We start from the raw sequence: 12,380 nt of genomic DNA on the forward strand, positions 1-12,380 counted from the left end.
TGTCAGCGTCCAAACTCTGCTAATGAAATTATTTTATGACCCTCCTCCCTACATCCAAGTTCAGACAGCTGCAGATCCCTGACAAATAACTTTTGGCCGGAGGGAATTGCCCTACCCCCCACCCCCTCTCTTCTCTTCCTCTCTCCGAGTTCCTCCCTCTGCACCGAAGTGAAATCCAGCCTACACAACAGCTGTGGATTATTTGCATGGTGCTGGGTGGGGCCTGCCTGGCCATTGGTGGAGTGGAAGAGAAGGGGAATGAAAAAAAAAAACATAATTCACATGCGAGCCACCCTGTTCTAAAAACTTAGCTGAGTGGAGTTAATGGTGTGAGTGAAGAGAGGCCTTTGGATCACTGGAGATCAGCTTCTGCATAGCTGTGGGTAGAAGTCTGGAGAGAGGCTAGGCGAGCGGTGCAGGGCTGACGGAAAACTTGTTGCTGTGCGAGCGCCTGGACAGCCGGCGGTGAGTGCTCCTTTTAGGGTCATCTGTGGAAAGTGTATCTGCGGGTATATTTGAGGAGTCAGAGCGGTGTTTTGACAGTGCAAATTTAAAGAGTGTCTTGTAATAATCAATATGCTGAGGACTGGCCGGTTGTCAGTGCCATCGCTGTGGGCTGACCCCGCTGAGTCTTTTTATAAACACATCACCAGCGCCGAGGCATTCTGGAAGGAAATGTTCAGCTCAACTCAGAACTCAGAAGCATTCATTGTTTCTGAGAAAATACAACTTGTAGCATGCAATGTCGAGGCATCACAGCATGCAGGAGATATCGAGGCAATGCCAGTGTTCCTACAGAGTACTTTTCTTTACCATTCATTCACATTAAGGTTAGACCTATACATATTGTCCTTTTATTGAATATCAAACATCAGCCAGTCATGTCATCCACATCTGATATGCTGCAGGTTCCTCCCTGACCACAGATACAGAAAAAACAGTCTGGATAACCTGCAATGTTTCTGCAAATTAAAATCTTAATGTCATCTTAATGTCCTATTTTCAATGTATTTCTATGCCCTTGTAAAGCACTTTGAATTGCCTTGTGTCTAAATGGTGCTATATAAATAAAATTGACTCGCCTTGCCTTCATTTAAAGGCCTAATGTATCCCAGAGTTTCTCTACCATTGAATGTGTGGTGGGTCACTCTGCCTTAAAGACCTGCTAACCCTAAAAGAATTTCATTAGTCTGGGTTTCAATGGAGAGTTTTAGTATCCCATGATGGTGTAAATGCTCTTTCAGAGTTCTTTTCAAGCCTGATAAGAATACAATTATGCAGAGAAACATGGATGAAAATGGTCAAATTTAAATACAGTGAATATCAGCACTCAAAATCAGCTACTGGCACCTTCAATAAAAAAACATAAGTACTGGTATTGCCCTTTGCTGTGAATGACATTTGTCCTTAAGAAGTGTTAAACGGCAGTTAGAAATTAAAACTTTGTTCCAAACTGCCTCTACCTTCAGTTCAGAGCCAGCTTTAGGCCCTCACACAAAGCCACACAACCTGTTTGTCATGCAAATGAGCAGCTATCAACAGATTAACATCATACCTGCCTCACCAGCTGTCATTTATCTGCAGTATAGTGCATTTATCTAAAGCATAATCTGTCGTATAAAAATCCTGCAAAATGTGAAGCGTTTTGTTTTGTGCTGCAAAAATCATGAAACAGACCATGCAAATGATATCATTAAAATTGACACCTATAAAAATATGTTGTTTCTATGAGGACTGAACTGTAAAACATGGATAGATACAACAGGAAGCTAATCAGCTGAAAGGCTATTGGTGTGAGGAAAACTTGCTGGAGTGCTGTAGCTCCCAAGAGTCCATATCTAACTGTTTGACCCTGATAAGGCGCCACTCCATGCTCCCTCAAAGCCTCGCTTCCTCTGTTTACGGGAAAGCTGTTGGGTCAGCAGGCAACAGATACTGCTCGGTTGGGGGAGGGCTTATGGTCCAGATCCAATGGGATGGGATGGCCTAGCTCAGATTCCACTGGACCCACCCCACTACGCTTTCAGACAGATAATCAGCATGGCGACGTTTGTTCAACTGTTTTGCTCTAACTGACTAAATGAACTTTTCACTTCACTTCGGTTCAGTGTAATTCGATTACATTCAGTAAATCAATCCAGTGTAATTCAGTTTAATTAAATTCTGTCCCGTTTCATACAATTTAATTCAAATCTTTATTGTAACAAATCACCACTTCATATACCATAGAAACATCAAGAAAACACCAGGTAATGAGACTGGAAAGGGAGTCAATAGGTTGATTTAGTTAAAAAAAAAAACGTTGCTCATTACTTGTTACAAAGGCACAAGATGCTACATCATTACATGTGCAAATTAAGCAATCCATTTGTGGGATAAATGGATCTTTTACTCGACAAAAGGACATAAGCTCAAAACTGGCTTTAAAGGGGAGGTGGCGAGTGGGGGAGTGAAGTCTAAAGTAATAATCTGTGATATTTTGTCTGTTTGCCACTCAATCGAAATCAACATCAAGTAGTAAGATGTTAATCATTATTAGATGCAGTAAACTCCATATAAGACATGCAGTCACAACTTCAGCCCTAACCGTATGTGCATCTGGGTGCGCAGTGAAACTGTGTGTTTTAGTGTGGGGATACAGTAATTAGTTAAGTGAGTCTGTTGTATTTAGGCAAGTAAAGAGGAATTGAGAGATTAATGCACCATTTCCTCTCATTTCCTTTCCCACAGCAACGCGTAACCAGAGAGCCGTGTAACAGCCTGACACCCTTCACCTCCTAGCTCTCTCTCTCTCACTTTCACCCTTACTACTTACTATAGCTTTCTCTTTAACTGTCACCACACCTATAATTCTCTCCCTCTCTCTCTCTCTCTCTCCCTCTCTCTCTCTCATTCTGTCCTGTCAGCTGTCCCCCTCAATCCCCTCTCTGGACGTTCCAAAGACCATATTGGCATGGAGAACTCTTCAGTTATGGCATTTACCCCAACCCATCCTCAGGCAAAAGCAGAGGCCACGACACTGCCCATGCCGACCAGTGAGTATCCTTCAAAAGAGGCTTTGCAGTTGCATCACAAACCTCCCAGCAACCACAGCTGGCACCATCATAGAGGTCTGCTCGAGAACTGACTACGCAAATAGTAAAAGAGAGATATCTGACAAATATTGTTGTGGTGTCGGTGTAGATCCATTCAGCAGTGTTATAAGTAAAAGTGTTCTGAGTACACATCTGATAATGAAGATTTGTTATAGGAAACTGTCTTGTCTCTACTCTGAGAAGAAACAGCTCAGTTAACCTGAACAAACTGTTAGCTAGTTAACTAGCCAGCAGGTTAATTTGCAGCGTGATCTCACACAAATATGTGAAATTAACACAAACTCTGTAATGCAGATTTACGTGCTTTGGTCATGGTTAAATAGAAAAACGTAGAAAATAAAAATATGAAGCTGGGAACTGAGCCACTGTCACCGGCATTGAAGGCAAATGCAAACGCCCATCCACCACCCCGACCAGAACACCCTTACTTTCCACTGCGTTACTGCAATGTGACACTTCTTGTTTATATTCCTGATAACCATTTTGCGCTGGACACACTGAATGTGCCTCCAACATGTAATTTGGTGTTAACAGGTCGTGTTCATGTCACGTATCTGTGTGAAAGCAAGTTGCTAATTACGCAGAGCAGCCGATGTTAATGTTAACACGTGACTATAGCCACTACTAACACTAGTTTCTACATTAGCTTGTGTGCTAATCAGACGTTTACAACAAGACAGGGATAGTTAGCTAACCAGGTACTAAAAAGCTGACATCTAAACACAAAATTGATCAGATTTATCAGCGGCAAAATGATCAGTTCCCAAGACATCACAGAAATTGAGCACATCTATTCAGTCCTGTTGTGACGGCCAAGTCACAGAAAAGCAATCTGTGAAAAGCTGTTGATAAAGAGCTGTGGACCTCCAATAGCCGCCACAGGGTGCATTATGTCACCTGAAATACCGCCCACGCTCCTACCTGTAGTTTCAAGTTTTCCCTTTCTCCTAATATGAAAAAAAGCTATAATGGGTTTGACATTCAGAAACGCTGACTCCAATGTGACTGTCTACTCCATCTGCACTGGGGGATAGAGTTTGGAAAATAGTGTGCAGACTGGTGTGTAGTGGGACTGGGAAGTACAACAGCAGACTGACTTTCACCGCAGCTCTGGGGACACACATTGCCGACGCACATGACAGCCGACCTTGTTTGGCCGTGAGAGAGAGAGAGAGAGAGAGAAAAAGTTTGATGGCGCCAGAGATGTTTTGAGCATAAGGCTGGCGAAAAAGAAGTGTTTCACACTGAGTGCTTGAACTTTACTAGGTCAGGAGTCTTACAGCGAAATGAAAAACAAGCAGTCGTCATCTTTCACTTGCCACTCCAGGTGCTCGCATTGTCCTGTCTGCGTTTGCTGTAATTCTCCGCTCATGCCTCTGATTTGAATCGCAGTCATTGAGAAGCCAGACAATGACAAGATAGCTGTTGTTGATTCCCTGCCCTGTATGGCTGTCTCCCCCAAGGTGGAGCGCTTTTATTTATATAAAGACGACTGGGAATTTCACAAAACTTGAAGGGAACACAATTGATTGTGCACAGGGGGTGGCATTTTACTGCCAGCTGCGAATCAACACACCTTGCTGGAAGGCCATGTAGAATTGTATGGACAAGATACAGAAGAAAAGTATATACATTATGTCTTCAATGCCCCGCACGCACACATTGCAATTGTAAAGGACAAGACTCAGTGTGCTTTGTATTGTATGAGCTAGAGAGCGAGAACAGATGGCCACTATAATGGGCGTTAATCAACCTTTTCAGAGCCTCAGGCATGGAGTGGATAGCAAGGGGAGTGTCAGCCGAGTGACAGAGCGGTGTCTGGGTGAGCGGAAGAAGCGGCAGCAGCAACTGTGGCGTGCTATTAAAATGTGCTTCATGGGTTTGTACATAATTTGACGAAGCGTGAAGTTGACGCCGAGAGATTTCTCATTTTTTTCGTCATAGGACGGCCTCCAGAAAAACGGAGCAAACACAAATGTTGTTTGATAAAGCATGCGAGTATTTGTAAAAAAAAAAAATCCCCCAGCTGTAAAGCAGAACTTCATGTTATCAAGCTCAGTGCTAGAAAAGTGCTAGTTTAGTTTAGTTAGATTGTCTGGATCCGATACATGATTTGGTCAGAGCATTGTTTTGTGCAATTCCCCAAGGGCGGATATTTCATTTCACTGTTGGGGGGGGGGGGGGGCGGACAATAAACAGAAAAATTTCTCAAGAGTAATTCCTGAAGGGGACACCAAAGGTGCTGCCAAAAGTACTGTTGTATTAAATGTATATAGAGGAGACCCTTATGTCTTCATTTATTTCCAAAATTATACTCAAAATTACATAGTGGCAGCCATTTTACATGCAGTAAGAAAAAAAAAATATACTTAGAACCTAATTACGTAGGGTAAGTTAATCTTAAATATTATATTATAGAAATATTACTGTTACCATCTACAAAAGATAAAGTATTTTGGTATGAAAACCCGCATTTCAATTTAAAGTGGCATTTGTAATAAATCAAACCGCTTGAAAATCGGTCGAAAATTCAGCGAGTTATGATGATTTTAATTGTGGATAGACCTCCTGCCTCCATAGACAGACATGCATTAGGAGACGCGGCTGCCCCGTACCAATATGGCGGCCGCGTTGACGCAAAAGATTCAACCGCGAGGTAATGGAGCAAACAAATTATAGTCTGGTTACAATTGTAAATGTGTTTTATTCTATTGAGTGGTCGAAGTAAAGAAAAATGTCTGACACATCCTTTACAAAGTAGCTACTTACTGGAGGTCAGCCACCACTGACACACTTCCAGAGATCGCTCCACAGACACTCGTACCGAGGGCTGATGTGTGTGGGGGTTCATGTGTGTGGGGGTTCATGTGTGTGGGGGTTCGGGCAGTGGACCAAACCACTACCACTGTAAGGCATATGGGGGGGGGGGGGGGGGGGGCGCAATCTTTCGAAACTTAAAAACGCATTGTTTTGCGTCTATAATTAGCACAAGTGCTTTCAATGCATATTATTATATTATTTAAAATTATATAGATATGTTTACAATGATATATTGAGGGGGACAACTCTCTGTCCCCCCCCCCTTAATTTCCACCCATGCACTTCCTCCCACCTACACTACCCTGCATTTGAAGTCAAGTCAAGTCAAGTCAAATTTATTTATACAGCACATTTCATACACAGGGCAACACAATGTGCTTTACATAAAAAGACAATACAGTATGCATATGCAATATGCATCAACAAGTGTTAGTGCAGTTACACAAGAATCAGTGCAGAATATGCCAATGTCAAAATATACAAAACACACACACACAGACTCACACACACACACACACACACACATACACATTAAGAACTTAGCCATAGATTGTTGTGAAAAGAAAGGTTTTTAACCTGGTTTTAAAGGTGTTCAGTGTGGGGGCCTCTCTCAGGTCCTCAGGCAGGGCGTTCCATCTACTTGGGGCATAAATACAAAAGGCAGCATCCCCTGCTTTGGAGTTAGTACGAGGGACGGTTAAAAGACCGCTGCCTGTGGACCTGAGAGTTCTTGCTGGTTTGTATCTAATTAGCATGTCTGTTATATACTGAGGTGCAAGGCCATTTAGAGCTTTGTAAACAAGTAGTAGAATTTTAAAATCGATTCTAGTTTTGACAGGGAGCCAATGCAGGGATCTAAGAACCGGTGTAATGTGTTCAGACTTTTTAGTTCCGGTGAGAACGCGTGCAGCTGCATTTTGAATTAACTGTAGTCGCCGCACAGCTGATTTTGGGAGGCCGGTGAAAAGACCATTACAGTAGTCTAATCTACTTGTTATAAATGCATGAATTAATTTCTCAGAGTCTGATTTTGATAGAAAGCCCCTCAGTTTTGAAATGTTTTTTAGATGGTAGAAGGCTGATCTTGTGAGTTGATTGATATGGCTCTTAAAATTTAGATCGCCGTCTATGATTACACCCAGATTTCTAGCTTCACTTTTGCTCTCCAGAGACAGAGAACTGAGATGAGCTGCAATTTTCTGTCTCTGAGCCTTTGCACCAAAGATGAGTATTTCTGTTTTGTCTTTGTTCAGTTGTAAAAAGTTCTGTGACATCCATAGATTAATATCATCAATACACTGAGTTAGGGAATGTATGGGATCTAGGTCCTCGTGGGACAGGGATATGTACAGTTGTGAATCATCTGCATAATTATGGTAGTTTATTTTGTGTTTCTGTATGACATGTGCGAGTGGGAGCATATAGAGATTAAACAGCAGTGGTCCAAGAATCGAACCTTGGGGTACTCCACACATAATACTCACTCTTTCCGAGGCAAAGTCACCAATGGACACAAAGAACTGCCTGTCCTGTAGGTAGGATCTGAACCAGTTTAGAACCGGGCCGGATAGGCCGACCCATTTTTCTAACCTCTGTAGTAAAATGTCATGGTCAACAGTGTCGAAAGCGGCACTGAGATCCAGAAGCACAAGAACAGATAGTTTATTGGAGTCTGTGTTTATATGCAGATCATTCACAACTTTGATAAGTGCTGTTTCTGTGCTATGGTGGGATCGAAAACCAGATTGATAAGTGTCTAGAAGGCTGTTTGATGTTAGATAGTTATTAAGCTGAGAATAAACTGTTTTTTCAAGTATTTTGCTGAGGAAAGGTAAGTTGGAGATGGGCCTGTAGTTAGCAATAACTGTTGCATCAAGGTTACTCTTCTTCAGAAGTGGTTTAATGACAGCTGTTTTAAGCGCTGCAGGAAATATACCTGACTGAAGAGAGCAGTTAATCATTTCCAATACCTCAGGTGCTAAGCAGTCAAAAACAGTTTTAAAAAATGTGGTAGGGAGAGGATCCAAGCAGCAGGTGGAGGACCTGAGCTGCCCAACAAAATTGTCTAGTTGTTGTAGGTCTAGAGGGTCAAAATGAGACATGGCACAAGTAATATTCCTGGAGAACTGGAGGGTAGGTTCATTTATAGAACTTGAGGCACTAATGTTCTGTCTGATGGCAATAATTTTGTTATTGAAGAATGAGGCGAATTGCTCACATTTTTTAGTGGACAGCATCTCTGATGGGGTTGGACATGGTGGATTAATAAGTCGATCAACAGTAGAGAAGAGCACTTTACTATTGTTGATATTTTCATTAATGATTTTAGAGAAGAAGGATTCTCTGTTTAATTTCTTTGTTGTAGTAACTCAGTCTATCCTTGTAGATTTCATAGTGAACCTGAAGTTTTGTCTTTCTCCACTGTCGTTCTGCCTGGCGACACTTTCTCTTAAACTGCCTAACAACCACTCCATTTCTCCAGGGGGCTTTTTGTTTTTTTATGTTTTTAGTTTTAACAGGTGCAATGCTGTCAATGATATTTCGTACTTTTGAGTTGAAGTTGTTCACAGGATCCTCCGTTGGTGATGCCATGAACAATGGTAACTCATTTACAGTTTTCTTAAAGGTTTCAATTGTGTTATTATCAATGGTACGTTTTTTGATTGTTCGAGTACTCTTCTGTTGTACAGGAAAAGCAGACACATCAAAAAATATGCAACAGTGATCTGAGATAGCAACATCCATGACACAGGGTACGGAAATATTACGTCCTTTTGATATGACCAAGTCCAGAGTATGCCCCTTATTGTGGGTGGGGCCAGAAACATGCTGAGTGAGGTCAAATGCCTCCAGTAGGCTAATTAAGTTTCTGGCATCAGGGTCTGTTTGATTGTCAACGTGAATATTAAAATCACCTGAGATAATTAAACAATCGTAGTCAGTGGAGACCTTGGACAGTAGCTCAGAGAGTTCATCAAGAAAGCCACATTTAGATTTTGGTGGCCGATAGACAGTAATTATTAAAATCGCAGCACTACAGTGTATAGATACAGCAAGGTATTCAAAAGACGTGAATTCCCCGAGGGAGATTTCCTTGCAGCTATATATATCAGAGAAGACAGCAGCTATTCCACCGCCTCTCTTATCAGATCTAGTGGTATGGATGAACTTGAAGTTAGGAGGTGCAGTCTCAATGAGCGCGACTGCGCCATTTCTATCCAGCCAGGTCTCGGTCAGTAGGGTGAAGTCTAGGTTATAACATAATAGGTGAAGGTAATAACATAATGACAGCCAATACATTACACAGCCGGAAGTCAGTCATGTTCCTTTTAAATTGTGTACACCCACTTACAAAGTATGTTCTTCCCTAGCGATTTATTTTAAACTCCATTTTCAAGGCAGCGGACAAAGGACAAGAATTATATTTCTCCTCCACTACATGGCAAATTACCGGCTCTTGTGACGCACACGAGGTTTAAAGGATTACCAGTGCTTTCTTCACGGGCACATAGTGCCGTACAAAGGCAAACCGCAGTAACTACACATTTGGTCAAAATTGAGTTCATAGTTGGGCTCTGTACCATCTTATTTATCTTGTGACAAAGTGTCTGGGCTGAACTACCATTTGAGAGAAAAAGGACTGTCAAATTTGCAGTAACTACAAAATCCATGAGAAAACAAAGGCAGACCGCAGTATGTGAAGTTACTGCACTCTGGCTTGGTTTCACCGCGCTGCAACTGCTGTTACTACGACTTCAAGGGCCCAATCCCAAAGTCCGCACTCACAGACTCACGGACTTTGGCGCTCGTTCCCGACGAGTCCGCGAGGGTTCAGGTTCGTCCCACTGTGAAATCGGTAAGTGCTCGAGGGCTCACTGGCGGACTTCATGAGCCCTTTATGCAGACTTTCAGCAAGTCCGCATTTCTGTAGACTTTGCTTGAGGGAATTACCCACAGTTCATAGTGTTTGTGACGTTAATATTCATGTATGTGGAAAGTATCAGCGAAATACACCCGATAAAAAAGAAAAAAAAACCTAATTAAGGAAAAACCACAAAAAAAAAACAATTAACAAGAACTTAGAGAGAAACAGGAATGAAACGGTTGAAACTAGATGCAAGATACAGTTAAAAGAGAAAACATTGCAACATTAAAACAGAATAAACAGCTCATTTGAGAAAAAAGAAAATTACGTTTTCCTAAACGTTTAAGAAGGAAGTTAGATGCCGCTAATATAAGCAGCATGTAATATAGCCTTTTGCTTTCTTATTTGTGCTCATTAAGCTTTATTAAAAGTACCTTTTGTTTTCAATGTACCTCCTACTGTTTCTTTGTTATCTTTTTTTGACATATTTTTCATATTGTAATGATGTAGTGCAGATTAACCTCTAGTAGAATGAAGAGTATTTTCTACATCCATTAGCACAGTATAAACTTTGCAATGTTGCATGACATATACCTAGGCCTATTTAATATTATTCAACATTTTTTTCATTTTAGCTTAATAATGCTGTTTAGACAAAAGCGCAACAAAGAGTAAATTACAAATTGATTAATTGATGGGGGATAGTAACGTCTGACGTCGTCAAGGCAACACGTGATGCCACAAAGTGCTGTCCCATTCCTCCTGTACCATTTCGAGCCCTCATGACTTCTCACACTCAGGAAACTACAGCTGTGCACACAGGTGACGTCAATTAAGTCTGTGAGGGCTCAGGGCCCAGTCTGTAGGGGGGACACTGGGATTGGGCCAAGCTATGCAGTAATGGCGCTATCCAGAGGAAAACTCATGGTGGAACTTGCATTAAAAAACAAATACCCAGATAATGGTAAGCAAACTGGCAAGCTCACATTACATATATAAAATAAGGGCTAAGTTAATAGCACTGCCCTCTGCTGTTAGCGTAGAAATAGCCACCGGCTCACGTCATCTAATAGACTGAAAGAAGGATCTGATTCCTACCTGACTTGCTTGTAAGTCCTCTCTGATATCTCAATGATAATCCTTCAGTCAGTTCAATAACCCGATTCATTCCTCGATTGGGACATTACCACACAACGTGGCTAGCTAACCCAGCTCAAACTTCCCTGCTAGCTATCCTAGCTCGCTAATTAGCGCTATAGTTTCAGTCATTTGCAGAAGTCTGCGATCTGTCTTCTAAAATGTTTTCGAAGCGGGGGAAGAGGCAGCTGTCAGCTGGCATGGTTTGAAACCTATGTCAACGTTGAAATGATGATTATTATAATGCTGAGAGGAGCAGAAACTACACATGATGCTGACTGACTGACTGGAAATGCCATGTAACCCATCAAAATATCACTGTCACCGTCAGTCTAAATGATGTGAGATGACTGATGAAGCCAACCTGCAACTTGAAAACACTCATATTCTCTTCTTTTAGCCCAGCCTTCGCAGTAAATGTAGTCATTTATTTTTATTCAATAACTAGTCCATAGTGATGGGCGGACTCCAAACGGCGTTTTGAAACACTTCGACACTTTTGCGACACTGCCGTGTTGAAACAAACTTCGAGGCGTGTATCAAAGTGTCAAATTTATAGCAACTACTGATCTCGAATCAGTTGTCTTAACTTAGGCTCATACGAACTGACTGATTCAAACGAGATTTGGCTGATCTGCAGTCAGTAATTCCAAGTTTCCTGCAGATCACCTGATGTGCCTTCCCGCTAATATTTACAATAAACATAAATAAAAATGTCCAAATGTTGTATTTTCATGTAGGAGAGAAGAGTCATTTTCGCTGATATTCAGAGAGATTTAGTTGATTTGGAGAAATGGAGGGAGGAAGAAAGAGACGGTTACAAACAACTACAAATTGTTTTCTTCAATAAAAAAAATCCTGATAACATTCAGAATTTTCTATTCCATACACTACTTTTATACACAAATGTTTATTTCATACACAAATGAAGTTTACAGTATTTCATACACAAATCAAGATACAAGCATATAAATGCTTATATCTTATATGACTGTTTTGAAACGCATAGCACCAGCAAAAGAAAAACTCTGGCGCCGCAGCTGGCCACAACTCCAAAAATGCGCATAAACAGCGTAAATTTGGGAAAATAGAAAAATTAGCGTTGTCAGTCCCTGCCCATGCCAATGCTTAATGCCCATGTGCAGTTTCAGATTGATTGGCCAAACCATTGAGGAGCAAAATGGATGCAGACAGACAGACAGACAGACAGAAGGACAGAGTTTTCCTCATTTTATATAGTATATAGGAAGGATAGTAGGATTATATTTATATTCTGATTGAAAACCTGATTGCTTCATTGATTCATTTTACAGATAGATGGCATTTCTGAATATATGTGACCATTATGTTATATTTTCTTTTATTACCTCCGCAAAGGAGGTTATGTTTTCGGTGCCATTTGTTTGTCTGTCCGTCTGTCTGTCTGTTAGCAGGATTACAGAAAAACTACTGGCCCGATTTTC

General features: G+C 41.3%; 1 protein-coding gene across 3 annotated transcripts in view; it reads left to right on the forward strand.

Annotated features, from left to right (window-relative positions):
* Window positions 1-323: 323 nt before the first annotated feature.
* Window positions 324-12,380, forward strand: part of LOC139656398 (glycophorin-C-like) — a 38,415-nt gene continuing 26,358 nt past the window's right edge. For 2 of the 3 annotated variants that reach the window (XM_071533957.1, XM_071533959.1), the window contains exons 1-2: window positions 324-465; window positions 2,731-3,035. In XM_071533957.1, coding sequence (XP_071390058.1) covers window positions 2,954-3,035 — 82 coding nt within the window. In that variant the 5' untranslated portion in view covers window positions 324-465; window positions 2,731-2,953. The remainder of the gene's footprint in view (window positions 466-2,730; window positions 3,036-12,380) is intronic. The other variant, XM_071533958.1, reaches the window with a different exon arrangement.

This window comes from Centroberyx affinis, unplaced genomic scaffold (genome assembly GCF_046629955.1).
Source record: "Centroberyx affinis isolate AG114_WGS23_722 - 3 ecotype Tasmania unplaced genomic scaffold, CSIRO-AGI_Caff_v1 ptg002470l_1, whole genome shotgun sequence".
NCBI lineage: Eukaryota > Metazoa > Chordata > Actinopteri > Beryciformes > Berycidae > Centroberyx > Centroberyx affinis.